The 23,211-nt window shown below is 40.5% G+C and overlaps 1 protein-coding gene across 1 annotated transcript in view; it reads left to right on the top strand.

Annotated features, from left to right (window-relative positions):
* The window catches only part of VPS16 (VPS16 core subunit of CORVET and HOPS complexes), a 205,314-nt gene extending 182,935 nt beyond the window's left edge, over positions 1–22,379 (top strand). The window contains exons 20-24 of the mRNA XM_089684706.1: positions 897–974; positions 8,074–8,243; positions 14,017–14,113; positions 16,345–16,448; positions 21,106–22,379. Coding sequence (XP_089540832.1) covers positions 897–974; positions 8,074–8,243; positions 14,017–14,113; positions 16,345–16,448; positions 21,106–21,250 — 594 coding nt within the window. The 3' untranslated portion in view covers positions 21,251–22,379. The remainder of the gene's footprint in view (positions 1–896; positions 975–8,073; positions 8,244–14,016; positions 14,114–16,344; positions 16,449–21,105) is intronic.
* Positions 22,380–23,211: the final 832 nt, after the last annotated feature.

Raw genomic sequence — 23,211 nt, forward strand, 5'->3', positions numbered from 1 at the left:
ACAAAGCACATAGATTTATCTCATGCAGAAAAAAGGGTATTATTTTTTCAAGAGATAAATTGTTCATTCTACCCCTTTATAAACACAAGTTCCACATCAGCTTGGGTATACAGTTAATTTTTGGTGATCAATTCACGAGAAGGATGTCCTTGAACTACAAAGAGTTCAGAGAAATTTAATAAAATAAATTGGGGGCTGAAGGACATTTGCTGTGAGAAACTGTGATAAAAAATACTTATTCGCCTTGAAGTAAAGGCACATAAGGAGAGCATGCTCACAATGTACAAATTTATCAAACAGGAATGTATTATTGTTAATAAACTGTTTACTCTAAAGTCATTGAAGGAGATACATGGCCACAATTTAAGATTAGATGATTAGCAGTTTATTCCTAAACTGCTGAAGGGGGGGGTCTTTACTGTTGAGGCAGTGAAAATGTGCAACTCCCTTCCCCACGTAGTGGTATCAGCTGATGGGTAAGTTCAAAGAAACTACATGTCTTCCTCAGTGTACACAACATATGAAGCCTTGAGAATCTTTAATGATTGAAACACACACACACACCTGTTTCTTTTGTATATGTAATTATGTTGTCTTGATGGCAAAACTTGGAAAATAGGATTTCCGTTGATTTACATTTCCGATTCAGGTCAGTTAAATAAGGTCCTTTACTACACAGAATGCAGAACATATCTGGTGTAAATGAACCCTTATAGAGGTCCCTTGGGACGGGATCTAAGTGACAATGGTATTATTGGGACTTTTGTAAATTACACATTATGTAAAAATATTGATTTTCTGCTTGGTCATTTTTAGTGTGGTGTACAGTATCATAACACTCACTCAAAGACATTGTTTAGGTTTTCCCATTTTTACTGAATATTTACCTTTTGCAGAGTGTTGAGGGCCGTGTGGCAGAGTTACAGAATGCTGTTGATGAGTACAACAGAGCAAAAAATGATTGGGCTGCCAAGGTAAGAGTATAAATTACACACGCTCAGACACATGTATATATATTGCTTTGTATGAATATTTTATCATCGAATACATTTAAAGCAGAAGTCTCACCAGATGTTGATCAGGCTTATTTAATCCCTCAGGGGACTCACCCCTGTTAAAATTGGTGCTTTGTTTCCTAAGAAACATTATTGCATAGCTAGCCCCTTCCACTGCCCACCATGCTGGATAAGCTTCTGACTGGCTGGCCAGAGGAAACTTAGCAGTGCAGGCACAGACAGAACATCTGTAGCCCTCCTTGCCGTGTATCCCTAAACCTCTTCTGCTTCATTTGTACAAATCAAAGTCTGAGCCTGCAGCCTCCTACAGCCTCATTCCATTTTGCAGCCATGCCTCCTTTGCTACAGTTGAAAGTGTGAGCACTCTCCTGCAGCCACCAACTAAAAGAATCAAACTTTTTGACAAAACATTTACCAGCTGGTTCAGAGGAGATCACTACAGTAGTATCTGGCGATTTTGTTGTGTGAATGACAGTTGCAGACAGAAGCACACATTGGCAACTTCTACACCAGTCTGTCTTAGACAAATGTAGTAGATGCAGGCATGTGCTGTTGTCAGCTTGTGTTTTGTGAAGCTTCCCAACCACTGTCCTTCACATAGCACAAACTAACCAACTACTACTGTAGTAATCTCATCTGAACTAGCTGGCAGCAAATATTTTTCAAAAAGCTGCATGCTGCTGGTTTGAACTAAAAGCTGCCATACTAAAACACTGACATATTCTACCATAGACATTGCCGTAAAACAATGATGTGCTTCTTTTGTGAAAGTTCAAGTCCACTTTTTAAAGTGTCAGTTTCTGTCCTGCAAACTTATTTCAGGTCATCTGTTTTCTACATAGTGAAGTTAGAATCAGCATGACAGCCCTGGAGCTTAAGAAACAAAAAAAAAAAATGCAATGGTAGCTGCCATATTTATGTCCTCATAGGTTCCATTTAAATGAAATGTATAGATTTATGTATATATTTATCATGGCCAGGGTTTTATAACAAATTAAGTTAAATGTTAAATATTCCTGATAAATATTTTTATAGTTAGCAGCTAACTCCACCTTTTTATAAAAAAAAAATATATAAATACACACATATTTGCAGAAAAAAATGTGCTTTTATTATTTTTTAAAATGAGCTTTGCAACTGCAATCACTGGATCGTGGGTGCAGTGCCAGACTCATGCAGACGTTTACTCCAGCTATCTGTCCATACCAACTTTCTGTTAGCTTGGAAGAAATGTCAATGGACAATGAGTGCAGTGATAACAACATTAGTGTTTCATTGGGAATAACAAGTACGGTTGCCACAGTGGCAGAGAGAACTTGTAATTCATTTGTTCTCAGATTTCAAAAGTGACAATTTAAGAATCTCCCCATACTGGAAAGTGGAGGTGGGATTGGTGCTCCCATCTGCACAATGTTACATGTTACACCCTGTATGTGGTTGTAACATGTAACATAATGCAAAAGATGGAGGTAGCCTTTAACATTTGCAGGTAGAGATCCCAACTCACACTATAAATCTTTACTGCTATGTTGTAAATAGTTTAGATAGCATAGGCTGTAAATAGATATGAATGGCACAAGATCAAATTATATTAATACAGCTGAATGTCATACAACCCAGACATGCTGGTAGGTTAATTGGCTCCTGTCTAAATTGTCCCTAGTATATGTATGTATGAATGTGAAGTTAGGGATCTTAGATTGTACACCCCTTGAGGGTTAGAGACTGATGTGAATGTACAATATATATATATATATGTAAAGCACTGCCTAAATTGATGGCGCTATATAAGTACCTAAAATAAATAAATAAAATACATTCCAAAAAAAAGTTGGGCTGCAGTATAATACCTACATAAAACAGTATGCAAAGATTTGCAAATCTTGTAAACCTATAATCTATTTACAATTGAAAGTAGAAGACATCAGTTCTTTTAAGAGAAAAAAAGTAATTTTGAAATTCATGGCAGCAACATGTCTCAAATAATTTGGGACAGGGCAACAGAAAGCTGCAAATTGAGTGGTACTAACAAGGAAGAGCTGGAAGAACTCTTTGCAATAAATTTGGATAATTAAACCCCTTCACCTCTCCATTTGTAGAAGTCAACAAGGAAAACTCAGAATCCTTTAAAAACTTAGTGTCATATAGGCACCCTTTAATAAATATTTATGTGTCATATAAAGATATACAAAGTAGTGAAAATTACATAAAACACAAATGTATAAGCTTGACACTTAAAAAATGTATATGAACTGACCAATAAAAATATAAGTTCCCTTTTAATATTTGGTAGCACACCTAATAAATTTGCTAGTTAAGATGATCCTGAGCTCCAAAATCACTTGTTTCTTCATGGGAGTGTGATATGCTTCCCTCAAGGGCAAACCCCTTAGTCATGCCTTGGTGGTGACTTCAGCCCTTGCATCATCAAAGGGGCCAGCATCTCAGCCAGGAAATGTAGGCCCTTTTCACCCTTGTGACCAAAGTTTAGGTCTGCCATCCAAGTCTTCAGGCATACAACTAAGTTATTTTACAAGCCAAAGGGTTTGGATTTCTGTCCATTAAGTTCTGAACCTGTCCAGCAGCACAGCCAGGTTGGTGACCTGACCTTTCTCTACTACAGTTATGCATTACATCCTGGTCACCTCTTTGACCCTATCATGTAACTGGATAGTGAAGGAGAGCAGAGGACAGGTGAGCTCAAACCTCTTCTGTTTTCACTTGCTAGCTTGTTTTCTTGCCAGCAATTGCTTACATAAGAGAAGTTTATAGGCCCCTAGTGCTGCCATCCCTCTCCCAGCATAAATGCTACCTTGCATGGGGATTACAAGATTCTGATGCCAAGACATATTCAGGTGCTTAAATGCTTGGGCTAGGGTTAAAGTAAACAGAGGCTTACCAGATTTAGATTGGGACTATGCAGGTATGCTCTTTGTCCTCACCGATACTTATTGTTATGCTGTAACCATTTCTTAGATGCCTAAACTCAGCCAAGAAAAAAAAGGCTTCACAATAGTCAGGAAGGAATTATCAGCCTTCATTGACAATGTGCTTTTATTCCAAGCAGGAAATAGATCACCAGCTCACAAAGGTTCTCCAGAAGAGGTCCAAACCTTTATTCAGCAACCATATTCTACTTAGAGAAGCAACGTTTCAGAGCCTCACAGAGCCCCTTCATCAGGCATGTGTGTGTTGGTCTGTGTACTGGTGACATATTTCTTGCTTTGAATGTTTTTGGTGCTCGCTGTAGCACTCTCCCACAACTACAGCCACTTTCAGGAACGTGTTCGTCGGGTATATTCTGCTTCTATTCCAAGCTGAACCCCCACGATCCCTCACTTTATGAGAGCACTGGAGGGATACCAATCTCTGTCAAATCAGCTGTATCAAATCTTTTGCCTTAAACATCTTCCTCCCCACAACATCTGTAGCAGAATGCTAACGAACATTCCTTTTTTTCTAAAAACGTGAATGATCACCTATTTGGGAATACCCTTCCCATCAGGCAGTTATACTCCTGTACTTACCCACTTTTGCAAAACCTTCAACATAACTTGAAAATTTTAGACAAGTTGCACTTTCCCTTTAAGTATGCACACCCTCTCTAAACTACAATTTTTCAATACTGTTCCTATTAATTTACCCAAAGCTTAGGTCTTCCACACCTGAAAAAATAATTTTGGGACTGCCAACTTACAATACTAGTAGATTGGAATATTCACCAAGACCACAGGGACTGGATTAGAAACAGACATTTGTGCATAATTATCTGGAGTCCTTACTGTTGACCAATCCAAATCCAATCTAAAATACACACGCATGGACTTATGAACACCCTCCTATGGGCCCTTCTACTGTTATCTTTTTCATCAGTTACTGGGCCTTTTGTGTTAAAAATAAGAGGTCCCCATTCAAAATGTAAAACATTTTTTTTGTGTGTGTCTACAGTGTACAATACACCTTCAATATGTGCAGGAAATGTGCATAGGCGCTAACCTTTCACAACAATTAAACGTGTTCATATAATATCATGTCTCATAAAATATTACCCACAGTCAAAAAAGTTCCAGTTCAATATACAGTCCACAGTCCAGTACAATAAATGCAGAAATTCCCAATCACCGTGATATTGTAGAAGTCTTGTAAAACAAAAGCTTCCTAAGAATGTGTGGCTGCGTGAAATTCATAAAGGCTGAGCTACTGCCATCACATCTGGTCCTTTGACATCACATCCGGTTTCTTGGAACGCACATCGGCACTGTGGTTACAAGCAGCGGTGTGAGTAATAGGATCCCCCTAGTGAGCTGTTTGTGTTGGTGCCCCCATAGACTCCTATTTCATGTGAGTGCATATACACCTTGTTTTTAACCATTCTTTTTAATAAAAGTTACTTTCTTTAAAACACCTTTCTGGTTAAAGAAGCATTTTTATCACCCAAGGTTTTGGGGGGGTTTTCTGCCTGTAAACTCCCCTGCCACTAAACACCTGAAAACACCTAGAGTGTGCATGGACACATAGGCTAACATGGAGGGGAGTTAACAGGCAGAGAAAAGTAAAAGCTCAAAACTGCTCAAATGCCTGTAGGAGCAGCTTCTTTGAGCTGCAGCATGCATGAGGCCTTAAAGTGATTGTAAACCCTTACATATACTCAGTGAAGTGACTGGCCTACACAGGGATGAAACAAATCCTCCCACATAAGTTGTGTCTGTCTGTCTGCAGTCTTCTCATCTCTACAACCTTTCAAAGTGCTGAGTATAAAAAATCTTGTCCGAGAATTCATAAAAAAAGGAGACAGAGAGCTAAAATTGCACACTACAGAGTGTAGTTATGTATAGATAAGGGATGATGATATGTTGTCATAGATGAAGGGATGATGGTGAGAGATAATTATTACTGTAAAACCAATCTCCGCAGCAACAAGGTTCTTTCCCAGAGAGAGATATTGGAATCCGGAACAGTTCACAAGGTGCTTGGCTGACCAAACTCTTTTGACCTTGTTGTTAATCAGGATGACCCTACTTGTAATTACTGGAAATAACAATTAAGGTCACTAGTGTTTACCAGGTAAACAAGTTACCCTTTGAAAGACATTTCTCATGAAGACCCCTCAATTCTACTTACCACCATTAAATACTTCTTAGTCTGCCTACACAGTTCAGTGAGGGGCGCGCTGAGGGCTGATTCAAGGGAAGAGACACACCGCCCACCACACAGCTCACAGGAACAGAGCTGAGCTGTCAATCTGCTGGAGGTCCCTCCCCTGTCACTATTTTTCTGTTGGTGTCAGGAAAACTTGTCAGAAGTGATTCATGCAGATAGCGGAGGAACCAGGCAGCAGACAAAAATGACACTTAGTGCTCTGATATGAAACAAGTACACATTATAGAGGCATATGCTTTGTTCATACACTATATTGCCAAAAGTATTGGGACAGCCTCCAAAATCCATTGGATTCAGGTGTTCCAATCACCTCCATGGCCACAGGTGTATAAAATCAAGCACCTAGGCATGCAGACTGCTTCTACAAACATTTGTGAAAGAATGGGTTGTTCGAAGGAGCTCCATGAATTCAAGCATGGTACCATGATAGGTTGCCACCTGTGCAGTAAGTCCATCTGAAATTTCCTTGCTACTAAATATTCCACGGTCAACTGTTAATGGTATTATAGCAAAGTGGAAGCACCTGACCTGACCTGAAATGCGCTTCTGGAAGAATGGTCAAACCTTCCCATAGACACACTCCTAAACCTTGCGGAAAGCCTTCCCAGAAGAGTTGAAGCTATTAAACCTGGGAAGGGTGGGCCAACTCAATATTGAACCCTGTGGACTAAGACTGGGATGTCATTAAAGTTCATGTGCGTGTAAAGGCAGGCATCCCAATACTTACAACCACGTTAACAAAATAGTGGAAACGGTGGAACTCCATATAGCCCAAATCTGGACACATTGACTATACTATAATACTACCACACATATTACAAGCAAATCAAGGTCCCTTGAATACAAGGCAGCAAATAAACATGTCCAAACCCTGCCAGAACTGAATTCCCCCCTAGAATGCTGTGTACCCACTCACCGTAAACAAGCTATTTCATTCTGAACCATGAGATGTGGCTCTAATATTAGGAGCTGCTATGTCACCGCCCCCCCCCCCCCTTCCCCACCTGCCAACAATCCCCCGTTCTTTCCAAATGCTCTTCGTTAACCTAAGGCGATGAGCACTTATGCCCCAAAATGCCAACCTTTCTCTGCACCATACAGGACAGAACAGATTAATCACCAGAGCAGCAGGTAATCAATATATTTCCACGTACTACAACTCTAAAATTGGGAAGATGTATTATCCCACTCCCCTAAAGTAAAAAAAAAAACTATACTGGACCGTTGCTACAATACTGTAAATCTTCACCTTGCCCTTGATAGACAAACGTGCCGCAGTCTCCAAACAGGTTTAAATAACCAGAGCTTTTCTTCTCACTGCCTAAGCGAGCATGTTTTGTTTGTCATAGTTACTAAGATTTACCTTTTTATTTTTTTTTCTCCTGTTTTTATGTTCCTCCAAAATGTATGATTTTCTAAATCTTTTTAGTTTCTTCCTGTGACTGACTCAGGACTGTAATATGAAGAATAAAAAACCCAAAATATCAAATCCGATCTTTGAGCCAAACTGTAAGATCACCTATCACTCCCACTCACCCTGTGCCCACTCTTTTTCAATTTTTTAAATTAATTTTTCTTTAATTACCTTTTTTTTAACTCCATTGTCGCAGAAGTCTTCACAACGAATCTTCTGAGAATAAAAAAAACTGATCAACTACTGTAGTCAGGGTCCATTGCACACCAGTGTTGTCATCCCTAGTGAAATCATCACACTACTCCAGGATCTTTTGATTTTTATCAATTATTCGGGTGATTAGCTAGAGGAGGTAAGGGTGTATTATGTAGGTGGTAGAGCGGGCGGTTCCCTATCTGTACTTAAGCTTTACAAAGACATGCTGCTTTAGTAACACTAGTAATCATTACTTAACTGTTGATGACTACACTTTGTATTTTACAGGTAACAGAGGATCAAATTAAATTGCTAAGGATCCAGCGTGTACTACGTGAGCAGCTTAATAAGCCTTATCTGAATTACTCTTTACATGAAACAGTCTACAACCTGATACTTGATAACATGCAGAAAAAAGCTGAACAGCTTTATAAAGAATTTAAAATTCCTGAAAAAAGGTAGTTTCAGTGTTGCATTAATCATGTTTTTTGTTAAATGTTGAGTTTTATTTACATAATATCATAGTACAAACCAATCTGATATAGTACACTTGAGCATGTAACAAAATACAACTTACAGTTTGTCAGCTGAATTATTAATAAAGGCAAAAGTATAGATTTATGAACAAGATATTCTAAATCTATGAAAATAGGGATGAATGGCATCTTATAAAACAGACAGTAGTGGCAGGTTGGCCTACCATTAGATAACTGCAGAAAAAAATATATGGGTACTTTTCATTGTTCCTGTCTAATAAGGTGGTCTACAAAGTTCCAAATAAAAATGTATGCTCTGCCCAAGTGTTTTCAATTAAAAATGAATACAACTCCAGGGCATGTGCATACAGTTATTTTGGATACCCCCAGTTGTTTTGCTAATTCTTGCTGTTTAGCATATTCTTGCAGTAAAGCCAAGGAAACAACCCAATAATATATTAATATGCCTTTATGGGCAAGAATATTGCATATGCAATCTATTTACAGTTACATGTATAAAATACAAGACATACAGAGTGCTACAAATACTGTATGCATGAATACATGCACACGCCACCTATCCTAAGTGTATTTCAACTTATCAATCATTAGATGTGGTGGCTGGATCAGTTTTCTTTTCTTCGGCTTTTTTGCATAGACATCACCAGACGCTGGGTTTCATCCCTGGTGATGCTCTGCCAGGCCTCTACTGCAACTGTCTTCAGTTCCTGCTTGTTCTTGGGGCACTTTCCCTTCAATTTTGTCTTCAGCAAGTGAAATGCATGCTCAATTGGATTCAGGTCAGGTGATTGACTTGGCCATTGCATAACATTCCACTTCTTTCCCTTAAAAAACTCTTTGGTTGCTTTTGCAGTATGTTTTGGGTCATTGTCCATCTGCACTGTGAAGCTGCGTCCAATGAGTTCTGAAGCATTTGGCTGAATATGAGCAGATAATATTGCCCGAAACACTTCAGAATTCATCCTGCTGCTTTTATCAGCAGTCACATCATCAATAAATACAAGAGAACTAGTTCCATTGGCAGCCATACATGCCCACGCCATGACACTACCACCACCATGCTTCACTGATGAGGTGGTATGCTTAGGATCATGAGCAGTTCCTTCTCCATACTCTTCTCTTCCCATCACTCTGGTACAAGTTGATCTTGGTTTCATCTGTTCATAGGATGTTGTTCCGGGAACTGTGAAGGCTTTTTTAGATGTCGTTTGGCAAACTCTAATCTGGCCTTCCTGTTTTTGAGACTCACCAATGGATTACATCTTGTGGTGAACCCTCTGTATTCACTCTGGTGAAGTCTTCTCTTGATTGTTGACTTTAACACACATACACCTACCTCCTGGAGAGTGTTCTTGATCTGGCCAACTGTTGTGAAGGGTGTTTTCTTCACCAGGAAAAGAGTTCTTCGGTCATCCACCACAGTTGTTTTCCGTGGTCTTCCGGGTCTTTTGGTGTTGCTGAGCTCACCGGTGCGTTCCTTCTTTTTAAGAATGTTCCAAACAGTTGTTTTGGCCACGCCTAATGTTTTTGCTATCTCTCTGATGGATTTGTTTTGTTTTTTCAGCCTAATGATGGCTTGCTTCACTGATAGTGACAGTTCTTTGGATCTCATCTTGAGAGTTGACAGCAACAGATTCCAAATGCAAATAGCACACTTGAAATGAACTCTGGACCTTTTATCTGCTCATTGTAATTGGGATAATGAGGGAATAACACACACCTGGCCATGGAACAGCTGAGAAGCCAATTGTCCCATTACTTTTGGTCCCTTAACAAGTGGGAGGCACATATGCAAACTGTTGTAATTTCTACACCGTTCACCTGATTTGGATGTAAATACCCTCAAATTAAAGCTGACAGTCTGCAGTTAAAGCACATCTTGTTCGTTTCATTTCAAATTCATTGTGGTGGTGTATAGAGCTAAAAATGTTAGAATTATGTCGATGTCCCAATATTTATGGACATGACTGTAGTATCTGTAAGCCTTGGAGCTAAGAAAGCTGCCCGCGGCTCCTTGGAAGAAAATTCATCCATCAAGGACTTGTAAAATTCTTCATCAGGCAGAGCTGCAGCACAGAAAGCTCAGAATCCACCACATCTTTAAGGAAAAGGCGTAGACATATGCTTACGGCCTCAAAAGTTGCAACTTGGCCTATAAATAAATGCATAACTCTAGAGAGCTATTCTCTGGATAAAGCAGGGGAGGGGGCCACACCTGATGAAGCTAAAGAATACTCAGAAGAATGTTTTAACTCAAGCTATCCAGGCTGTCCTTGAGGAAAGGGCCACTGCAGGCCGCCCTGGGATTGTTAATTGATCGTAACCTGGAGAGATCCAATTCATTGGGACTGCTTTCTTTACATTTGTGATCCAGCATGTTGCACTGTTTAACAGAGGCAAGCTATTTGATGACACCAGGTGAAAACTGTGGATACTCACACACCAACTGCTGAGAGCAGGACTAGAAGTGGCTAGGTCACGGCAGAGTGCAGCAAAAACCAACTGGGTTAGAACCATATGTCTCCTGCAAATAAGAGCTGTGGCAGGAAACAGCTACCTGATGCTGAAAGAGAAGGAACAAAGTGCGGAGTACTTATGTGCAACACTCCAGTTAGTTTCACTGCACTTATTCTCCAGCATGTTAACCCTTTAGATGGAAATTACTATTCAATGGTTCCAGTAAATATAGTAGCCATGATGCTTGGCCTATTCATATTTTGAGTCTTCAGAGACTGGGTCACACCAGAGGCTTTAGTGGCTGTGGCTAGCTTTCACAGTAGAGCCACAGGTTTGGACAGTACCACATCCAGATAGCTGCTTTTAAAAGCCCTGCTCAGCAGCCCATGAAGTTTTGCTTGAAGAAAAAATAATCTCCATAAAGGCGATGACTAGTAAAAATGGTAAAGCTTTTTTTAATAGAAAAAAGTCATCCATCCTCCTAGGACACAAAAAAATGTAAGCATGGTAGACATGTAGGCTCTGTCCTGAGACCTATATTGTTTAATTTATCTATACATGATATAAAAGTTGGTATAAATAGCTCAATCTCAATGTTTGCTGACAATACAAAACTAAGCAAGGCAATAACTTCACAACAGGATATAGAAGCCTTGCAAGAAGACCTCAATAAAATGATGGTGTGGGCAACTACATGACAAATGAGGTTTAACGTTGAAAAATGTAAAGTAATGCACTTGGGGGGCCAAAATATGAATACAAATTACTCACTAGGAGGAGAACCATTGGGGGATTCCAGGATGGAAAAAGATCTGGGGGTCTTAGTAGATCACAGACTTAGCAATGGCATGAAATGCAAAGCTGCAGCAAGCAAAGCCAGCAGAATATTAGCATGCATTAAACAGGGTATTTACTCAAGAGATAAGACTATAATTCTACCACTTTATAAAACTCTGGTTCGGTTACTTCTTGAGTATGCCATCACATTCTGGTCACCAATCCTCAGTAAGGATGTGCTGGAACTGGAGACAATCCAGAGAAGGGAGACAAAGCTAATAAGGGGACTGGAGGACCTCAGTTATGAGGACGACTATAAACACTAAGCTTATTCTCATTGGAAAAGAGAGGCTTGAGAGGAGATATGATATATACAAATACCTCAAAGGTGATTCCAGCATAGGAAGAAAACTGTTCAGTTTCAGGTAGCTTAAGAAGACATGTGGCTACTCCATGAAATTAGATCGGTTTAACTTTAAACTGCATAGGGAGTTCTTTACTGTTAGGGCATTAAGGATGTGGAGCTCCCTTCCGTAATCATTGGTGTCAGCTGGAAGTGTCAATAGTTTAAACAAACTCTTAGATGGGCATCTTAGTGAATGTAATATACAAGGATATGGCAAATGATATTAACTTAAACACACACATACACACTCATTCACAGAGGTTGAACTGGATGGACTGGTGTCTTTATGCAGCCTTACCATCTAGGTAACTGTGGAAGTGGGAGGAGTTATACCAGATTGACCAATAGCTTTTTTGCTTGCTACCATCCGATTTTATCATGAAAGTGAAGGAAAACTTGTAAAAATCCCAGTTAAATCCATGTTACTTTCAGATTATAATACAACTAAATTCTGAAAAGGTTCAAATGGGTAAATACCTATGCCACGTAGTATAAATCAGTGTAAAATCTGCTACACTGCTTTTCTAGTATTTTTCTTTTTATATACTCTAATTTCATGTGGGTTGGTGGCCATTAACATTATTAAAGCGATTCTAAAGGTTCATTTTTTTTTTTTTTTTTTTTTAAATAGCCAACATGTCTATACTTACCTACTGTGTGTAGTGGTTTTGCACAGAGCAACCTTGATCCTTCTCTTCTCGGGTCCCCCACAGGCTGTCTTGGCTTCTCCTGTCTGTTGGGTGCATCCACAGCAAGCAGCTAGCTATGGGGGCACCTGCTGCTCTGTGTGTCCATTTACACATGCAGCCATGGCTCTCTCTCATCATTGGCTGACTGGCTATGATTGACAGCAGATGTCTCATCCAATGAGGGGAGACAGAGACCTGTGACAGCTGAGGCTGCCATTCACATTGCTGGATTACAATGAGGCTCAGGTAAGTATTGAGGGGCTGGGGGGGCTGAAAGTAAAAAACCTTCAGCCTTTACAATCACTTTAAATTGTATGTTTATAGTATTGTGTCCTTTTATTGTGGAATTTTAAATGACACTTGTGTGAAGAGGAATATGTAAATTGCTGGCTTCCTCATGAAAATGCAAGTTCGCACTTCAGTTCCTACTTAGTGACTTAACAGATCAAAGTTCTGACATCAGTGTCTATGTGATTGATCTGAGTCAGTGACTGAAAGAACTGAAACCATATGCCCTACTCAGTATAGCAACTAGGCAGCTAGCATATTCAGGAGGTCAGAAATGGCAGCTTACATATTTCTTAGAGTACAGGTTTCTTCTAAAGCAGGGGTAGGCAAACTTAGAGATGGAGATCTACCTGAACAACATGGGAAAAATCAAAGATCACCGGGTACAGTGTTGCCCAGTACTGCCTCTTCACACCAAATTTAAACCTCTAATTGCTGTACTACTGTGACACAAACGTGTGCATTGTACAGCAATCATGGGATTAAATCAGGTGGTGAGGAGGCAACATATCACCTTCTCACCACCTGTCAAACACACACTGATCGCAGGATATAATAGAAGTCTATGGCTAAGTGCAGGAAAGCTGCAGGTACACTGCACTGCACCCATGGTGTGGACAAGCCCAGCACATCAGTGTGAAAGCAGCCCTAAGCTATTATCCCCAGTGTATTGTTTCACACTGACCTAAAGATCTCTTCTTTCCTGCTGCTGGCACCACTCTGGGGAACACTAGCTGGGATAAGAGGTGGAGTGCAGTTGGTATCACTCCTCATGGGACAGGAGCCGGAACTACAGAGGAGGCATCTGCTTATGGGGCTGTTGCTCCTTTTTACAGCAATGAGTCCCTCTGCATTGCACTCTGCCTGATGCTGTGTGATGGTGGGCCAACAAGCCCAGACAGTGATCTACCAGTCATCTGGCTGCGATCTACGAGTTTCTGACTCCCCGTTCTAAAGGTTTGTTTTCTTTATTTGGAAATGACCTATTACGGTGATGAAAAAAAATCCTATAGATTCCAGGTTTAACTTTATCTATTCTCTATCTTCACTAGAGCATTAGGTATTTATCAGCTTTTTTTTCTGGTTAGATGAAGATAACATATGTCTGTTTCCTCAGGTACTGGTGGCTGAAATTAACTGCGCTGGCAGAGAAGAATGATTGGGAAGAGTTGGAGAACTTTTCAAAAAGTAAAAAATCTCCTATAGGATACTTGGTAATTGCTTTCACTTGCTATGTGTTATTAGTTTACAAATTCTAAGCCTCATAAAAAGGTTACATTTCAAATCCAGATGTTTTATTTAGCTTTCAATAGAACGAGGAAGGGTTAGAGCCTCTGTCAAGTTTTCATTGCCATTTAGAATTTTCTCCCCTCACTTTCTGTCAGTAAAGAAAGTTTTGGGAAATCTCTCTGACAGGATTACCTACAAAACGCATATTAAGAAGGGTAATTCTGACACTGTTTTATTGTTTACCATAATAATTTTATTGAACATTTTCAAGGGTGGTTTTGTGCCCATGTTACAGTTTACAGATGTATATTTGGAGTAAGGCATGGAATTTGCACTGCCCGAGGGCCCGGGGTCAGTATGGGGCCCCATGAAATGTCCCTGGTACCTTTTTTATAGGCTTTTTTGAGTGTGAGCAAGGACACAGGGTCCCCATGATCCCCTATTGCCTGGGGCCCCATGAGTTGTCAGTCCGCCCCTGTTTACAACTCATTTGAGACACACATAAACAGTGAAATAGTAAAAAAACATAGTAAAAGCAGGAAAAGGGCAGGAGCAGTTTTTAGTGGGCTGGGGGTCCCCTGAGGATTCCCCAGTTGTGGACCACCCAGGGGGGAATCCATGATGGGTGGGTCTTGGATAGAGTGTAGTAAAAACCAACAGAACATTCCACAGCACACTTCCCAGCTAGCCTGCAAAAAAAATTGCACTGTCTAACAATTTACATTATTAGTTGCACATTTTTGCAAATACTGTATATGTGGAATCTGCACTGCCTTGACCAGGCTCATCTGTGAAGTGTGGTCCTAAGGCCAGCCATAGACGAGTCAAAAAATGGAATGTTCTGTGGATTGAAAATGGTGCATATGATTGTGCCATCATTTGTCAAAACAAAATCCAGCATGTTGGATCAGGCACTTTCGCTTGTGACACGAAAATTGTGTATTGCAGCTGGCACACTAATGAGGTGAAAAACGAGCGACCATGAATTTTCATTTGGTTTCCGTCTATGATCGGCCTAACTGTTAAATGTGAGAATCTCTAAGTTGGAGCATATGTAGCAATGAGCAAATAAAGGGCAGGTATACCTGGAACAAGTCCATTCCTCCTCAAAGGTGCAGGGACACATTAGAAGCCCAACAAGAGCACACTGACAGTTGAATGTGTCCCCATTCCATATCCATCAAGCAAGCTATACAAGAATGGCAACCACCCTACTTTATAACTAGCTTTTGAAGTGAGGTGCACATGAAAGGTCTTTGCACAGTACAAACAAACAGAAGATTTCCCAGCACACTCATTAGCTAGCCTGCAAAAATAAAATGGCACTATATAACAGATTACATTAACCACTTCAAGTCCGGACACTTTTCCCCCTTCCTGTCCAGGCCAATTTTCAGCTTTCAGCACTATCACACTTTGAATGACAATTGCGTGGTCATGCAACACTGTACCCATATGAATTTTTTAGCATTTTTTTTGAGACAGATGAAACTTTATTTTGGTGGTATTTATTTTAAGTAGAGCAAGCAATTTAAATTCTTAAAAGAGGGGACAGACATGGCTGAAGATACCTCAGAAGCCCACTGGTGCTTCAAAACATACTACCGAATGGTTGAGCAGAAATACTTCCACCCACCTTTTATAGTAGGGGCGTTCAACCTTTTGAAGAGCGAGGGACACTGTTACTAAACCCAGGACCCTGCATTCATTATATCTTGTCTCCTACAGTACACACTACATGAAAATGCAATTATTTTAGTAAATATTAACTGATAAATAACTTTTCTCATCAGCAGTTAGAGCAGTCTTGTGACTTCTATCAGTGTTCAGCAGAGCACATATAAAGCTTGTAGGAGTAGTTTTCATTCTGCAGTAGGAGGATGCAGAGCCCCTGAACTAGCACAGTACACTCAGTTCTAGAAAGAAGCACAATATAGAGCTCAGTGCCAATATGTCTAGTCCACCTGGGTCCAAGTGCAATCTCCAGAGTTGCTGATCTGCATAGCTGCTATGTAGAGACTAGCTCAATCAAAAGTACAGTAATGAATCAAGGTGGACATTACCAAGGAAAAAAAAAGCAGTGTAGCAAAGTCTTGATTGAAGTAGCAAAGCTTAGAAGGTTGGCAAGAAAATCAGTGAGACCTGTTCAGCAGAGCTAAAGAAAATGCGTCCAAACTCCTAGGATGCTAACAAAAAACGTATTTATTTCTTTCAGCCATTTGTTGAAATATGTATAAAAGAAAAAAACAAGTCAGAAGCAAAGAAATATGTTGCTCGTGTAAACCCTGAACAGAGGGTCAAGGCTCTTCTTTTAACTGGGTAAGATCATTGGGAAAGTATATACATTAGGAGCACATAACCCAATTTTTTTATTTTTATCATTTTATTTGTTGTTTATTTCTTCTAGTTTCAAATAAGGTATGATGAAGTTGTCTTAAGCCAGCCATAGATGGATTGAAATTCAATCCATCTATGGACAAGCTGGTTGTACTGAAGCTGTTCCATCAATCGACTTCAGTACAACCAGCCTGTCAGTTTTTTGCATGTGACTACTGCCGGTGGCTATGGCTGTCAGCAGTGGTCATTGTGTTCTGCCACAAGGGAAGGCTTATATTGCTGCTTACAGGATTCCCCCATCAACACTGACTGTGTTGATGGGGGAATCAAGCAATTTTCTTTCCTTCCACCCCATGCCATATAATCTCTAGCTTGCTTAACAGAACTCACCACAATGTTTGGATAAATTGTTTCTGTGGTTGCAGAGGAAGAAATAATGGGAAAATATTTTTGACACAGGCTGCCAAATAAACATACCTAGTCAACCACTCTTTTATATGCGCATTAACTTGGGTACAAGAGCAGTAGCCATAATAGTTGGAAGAACTTACCCTAATTAAGATGTGGTTTCCTCAGATGTATTTTCTTTTTGAAAATGCTAATTTCTTGGCAGTCTCTGGCATTCTGAGGCGTGCAGCTAGTTTTTGATTGCTAGCTAGTAAAGGAAGAGCAAGTCAGAAATCCTGGGTCTTGTATTTTTACTGTGTCAACAAGTTTAGCTTTGCAATGTTTGCATAAGATTCCTTTATTGCATATGTGCCTCTAAGCAGGGGAATTAGCCTGCACAGTTCCCCACACACGGCTAATGTGTATGGTAAAATCTACGGGCTTGGACAAATCGATATGTAAATGGATAGAAAACTGGCTAAAAGATCGTATTCAAAGAGTAGGGTTGTCAGTGGTGTACCCCAAGGTTCATTGTTGGGACCCTTACTTTTTTATAAACAATATAGGCTCTGGGATTAACAATCCCATTTCAGTCTTTGCAGATGACACCAAGCTATGCAGTGGAATAACGGCCTTACAGGATGTCTTCAATTTACAAGCTGACCTCAGTGCACTGTTTAATTGGGCAACTATGTGGCAAATGAGGTTTATTGTTAATAAATGTAAAGTTATGCACTTGGGGGCTAAGAATATGCATGCATCATACATACTAGGGGGAGTACAACTGGGGGAATCAATGGTGGAGAAGGATCTGGGGGTTCTGGTAGATCACAAGCTTAATAATGGCATGCAATGCCAAGCTGCTGTTTTTAAAACAAGCAAAATCCTCTCTTGTATTAAAAGAGGTATAGACTCCAGAGAGAGAGATATCATATTACCCTGTACAAATCATTAGTAAGACCTCATCTGGAATATGCAGTTCAGTTTTGGGCATCAATTCACAAAAAGAACATTGGGGAACTGGAGAAAGTACAGAGAAGGGCAACCAAACTGATAAGAGGCATGGAGGAGCTCAGCTATGAGGAAAGATTAGAGGAACTGAATTTATTGTCTCTTGAGAAGAGGAGATTAAGGGGGGATATGATCAACATGTATAAATACATCGAGACAGAAATGAAACGAGCGCTGGACAAAGTACAGAAAGCGACATGCATGAAAGGCAAACACCAAAAGCCTCTAATAATAAATATGAACAGAACATGCAGCGCTGTTAAAAATCAATCATACATGTAGAAAATAATACATTATAAGAAGAGTGATAAGGTGACCGCTGCTAAGTAATGGCCCATCAAAATGTTCATAAATTGCAATGACATAAATATCTCCAATGAGAGTGTTCTTGTGGTACACAGTGCACAATATCACAATGAAGTGGTGAACAAATTGGTGACTTCCGTGACCATATTCCTCCCACCGAAATGAGTGTAGATTGCACTAACCAGAAAGCGCAATAGAAATGCGCATTTGAGTATTAACCAACTCCTGGTCATCCGTCTATTTAAGCTGGATCACTGGGAGGGTCATCAGGCTAGCATCCGCTGGGCAGAATATCCTAACCACAGGATCTCCAGATGTCAGGGGGTGTACACTCGTCTCACCAGCAGGGGGAGATTAATCGTTCCCAGTGTGGCCACCAGATGGTCCCCAAACAAACCTTGAAAAAGGGGGGGGCTCGCAAAAAACGAGCCAGAGCGACAAGAAGATCCAATAGTGTAGTACTTTTATTAGCCACAAGAGTAAAAGAACAAAACAGTAGATATGCTACTCACATGATATAGTAAGCAGCTGTGTATGGGGAAGGCAATGGCCGCCGGCCGTCCCTAGGGAGTTGCGCCACAATTGCCTCATACTCTGTGACGTCACACCGCACGGCCCCTGTGGACGGCCGGCGGCCTTTGCCTTTGCCTTCTTTTGATGATTCCTGGTATTCCCCATACACAGCTGCTTACTATATCATGTGAGTAGCATATCTACTGTTTTGTTCTTTTACTCTTGTGGCTAATAAAAGTACTACACTATTGGATCTTCTTGTCGCTCTGGCTCGTTTTTTGCGAGCCCCCCCCTTTTTCAAGGTTTGTTTGGGGACCATCTGGTGGCCACACTGGGAACGATTAATCTCCCCCTGCTGGTGAGACGAGTGTACACCCCCTGACATCTGGAGATCCTGTGGTTAGGATATTCTGCCCAGCGGATGCTAGCCTGATGACCCTCCCAGTGATCCCGCTTAAATAGACGGATGACCAGGAGTTGGTTAATACTCAAATGCGCATTTCTATTGCGCTTTCTGGTTAGTGCAATCTACACTCATTTCGGTGGGAGGAATATGGTCACGGAAGTCACCAATTTGTTCACCACTTCATTGTGATATTGTGCACTGTGTACCACAAGAACACTCTCATTGGAGATATTTATGTCATTGCAATTTATGAACATTTTGATGGGCCATTACTTAGCAGCGGTCGCCTTATCACTCTTCTTATAATGTATTATTTTCTACATGTATGATTGATTTTTAACAGCGCTGCATGTTCTGTTCTTATGTATAAATAATTCAGTGGTTCATATAGTGAACTCGGTGTAGAGTTTTCACCCTGAGGTCATCACAGAGGACAAGGGGGACCTCTTTATGGAGGAAAAGAAATTTAATCTCCAAACACGGAAAGGTTTCTTCACAGTGAGAGCTGTGAAAATGTGAAATAGATTCCCTCAAGAGTTGGTTCTGGCCAGCTCAGTGGATTGCTTTAAAAAAGGCCTGGATTGTTTCTTAGATACACAGAATATAACTGGATACTAACATTTATAGGTAAAGTTGATCTAGGGAATATCCGAGTGTCTCTCGAGGGATCAGGAAGGAATGTTTTTCCCTGCAGGAGCAAATTGGATCATGCTTTGCTGGGTTTTTTTCTGCCTTCCTCTGGATCACCTGTGGGTATAGGATTATAAAGTTGTTGTTTTTTTAATGGTTGAACTGGATAGACTTTTGTCTTTTTTCAGCCAGACTAACTATTATGGGAATATGTCTCAGTCTAATAAACTGGTGAAAATAATGTAAATTTATTTACGCTGTTCTTTTTGGTACGCCTTTATATTATATAACGTATAGAAAATTACATCGATAAAAATGGAAAAATGTTTTTAAAGTGGAGCTTCACTCCCCAACAGATTGGTGGAAGTTTCCTGGTCATTTGGGCTTCAAGCCTCTGTAGCAGAGCTGTGTAAGCTCGCCACCTGGTCTTCTGATCATACTGAACTCCAGGCATACAGCTACACATATGAAATACCGTATTTTTCGCTCCATAAGACGCACCTGACCATTAGATGCACCTAGGTTTTAGAGGGGAAAAACAAGAAAAAAAAATATTCTGAACCAATGGACTGCAGACACAGTACAGGGGATGACCAGAGACTGTGGACACAGTACAGGAGATGACCAGAGACTGCGGACACAGTACAGGAGATGACCAGAGACTGCGGACACAGTACAGGAGATGACCAGAGACTGCGGACACAGTGTAGGAGATGACCAGAGACTGCGGACACAGTGCAGGAGATGACCAGAGACTGCGGACACAGTGCAGTGGATGACCAGAGACTGCGGACACAGTACAGGGGATGGCCAGAGACTGCGGACACAGTACAGGGGATGACCAAAGACTGCAGACAGTACAGGGGATGACCAGAGACTGCAGACATAGTACAGGGGATGACCAGAGACTGCAGGGAATGACCAGAGACTGCAGACAGTGCAGGGAATGACCAGAGACTGCTGACCTTTGGGGAGGGAGGGGGAGCGGGTACCTGAATTTGACAGGTACCCGCTCCCACTTCCGCGGAGTTGTCCTTCCTTCCTTCTTCCCAGGCCGGCTTCTGTGACAGCCGGGTGCCCACTGCGCATGCGCGAGAAGTGCTGCGCTTTGTGAATGGCCCGGCGCCTTCTGGGACCTGTCATGTGTCCCAGAAGACACCGGATCATTCACAAAGCGCAGCACATGCGCAGTGGGCACCCGGCTGTCACAGAAGCCAGCGCGGGAAGACTGTGCAGCGCTGGAGCGAGGAACAGGTAAGGCCCTGCAGGAGAGAACAGCTGAGTTCAGTTTGTTACAGCACTATACGTTTATTGATGCAATGGCATGCTGTGCATCCAGTCATGACTTTATTATTACCCCTTCTGCTTTTTTTTTTATTTAAACAGAGATTTGGAAAAAGCTGCGGAAGCTGCTATTGAACATAAAAATGAAAATGAAATGAACTTGGTCTTGTCAAAATGCAATTCAGCTGCTGATTCTGTTGCAGCAGAGAAGATTGAACGTGCTAAAGCCCTGCTACTTAAAAAATAATGCATGCTTTGTCTGTCTAGATTTTATAATCTACTGTACTTAGGAGCCTGTATATTAGAGGGCAGATACCACTTAACACCTGGTACCACAGTCTTCAATCCACACCACAATCTTCATTTTACGAGCCATTCATCACTGCAGATGCCTGAGGTGTCCTATGGAATTCTTACTGCCTGACAATGCCTGAGGACATTTACATGTCTTGACAGGTCAAGTGTCTGTGCTTTCCAACTTCTAGCTTTATTTCATTATTTTCAGTGGAACATACAGCCTGTAGAGCATACAGAACATTTGTAAAGCACACTGTTTGATAATGTGCAGTATTGCTGTGATAAGGCCATACCATTGCATTATAAGTGGGACCCTAAGGCATCGTTCACACCTAATGCATTTTGTACTGATGCACTAATGATGCATCTCCAGAATATATTCACTATTTTTTAAAAGTATGTGTATGAAAGGTTTTGTATAGCAAAGTCAGTATAAAAAACCCAGGTGTTTAAAAGACCATAAAGCATATTTTGCATTTAGTTAATATGACTAACCAAACGCTCATCTACAATGTTTTGAATGACCATATGCTCTTCAAGCATGGAGCATTTTTTTTTATGGATAAATTCTGTTATGGGCTCTTATGCACCATTGCTCACCTAACTCTACTTTTTCAGATGTCGCATGGGCAATCCTGACGCTGGCAACATTTTGCCCACTATTCGGTCTCTTTGGGATCGCTAACAGCAAAGTCACTCGTGTGACATGGGCTCAAGGCTTACTGATATTTCTCCCTTTTCAGGTTCGGTACTCATAATTGCCTGACAATATACAGCGGGTAAAATAAGTATTGAACACGTCACCATTTTTCTCAGTAAGTAAATTTCTAAAGGTGCTATTCACATGAAATTTTCACCACATGTCGGTAACAGCCCATGAAATCCATACATATAAAAAACAAAACAAGTTCAGAAACAAGGTATATGTAATAAAATGGAATATAAAGAGTGAAATACGGTACCCAATAAATCTACTAAGCTATCCCAATATTCATAAAAAACTTTCACCCTTGCAAGTGTGAGTAATCATATAACAATATGAATGAGTCCCCACCTTATAAGATCCCCACCCTATACTTAGTGGCAAACAAATCTTGGGAAATAAATCTCCAAAAATTACAAATATACAAGTAAATAAATACCATTAAATAAAAAAATGAAATAAATAAAGTCCTTTTCACAAATATAGTGAAATTAATACCCAGTGTCATTAAAATCCAAAATTATAAATAAATAAAGCAATGTCCAGACTCCAACTTGATAGTCCTTTAAAGATGTTGAGCCCTTCCTCTGGCTCCCAAGAGGTTGGAGAATGCCTCAAAGAAAAACAAACTCACAATAGTGTATTACCTCAATAACAATATTCCATATCACTCTATATTTAGTGCAAAAAAATGTGCAAAAGACAAAAAATTTTTTTTTGTGAAATAAACCAACGCTGTGCAAAATCGGTGATGTGCTTCACTCTGTGCCAAACACAACTCCAGTGATGTGTCACCTCTACTGAAATCAGCAAATATACCCTTACCAGAAATCATAAGATAAAACGCCTTGTAAAGCAATAGAAGGTATCAGCAGAAATGCTTCTTCTCCTCTCCTCTACTCCTGAAGCTTTCCACTTTTATTACCTTCCCATCATGGTCCCACATGAGCCTTGCCCAGATCTCATAAAGATTCCTCCAAATCGTATATAGGTGAAAAGCAATAATATAATAGTATAACACCCTTTGGAAAATGGAACAATACCTTTTAATCAATCTGCTTACATCAGACAAATAAAAACAAGCGTAGTAAGTGTATTCCCAGTTCAAAGGGTTACCAGGCAGCTTCCAGGTGGATTTCTCTGCGGTTTCCAAACTCTAAGATGGCCACTGTACCACTTCCGGTTCTTGGTATACGTACGACGTCACT

The sequence above is a fragment of the Staurois parvus genome, unplaced genomic scaffold, assembly GCF_062004578.1.
Source record: "Staurois parvus isolate SC_StPar_1 unplaced genomic scaffold, SC_StPar_1.0 ptg000353l, whole genome shotgun sequence".
Classification (NCBI taxonomy): Eukaryota; Metazoa; Chordata; class Amphibia; order Anura; family Ranidae; genus Staurois; species Staurois parvus.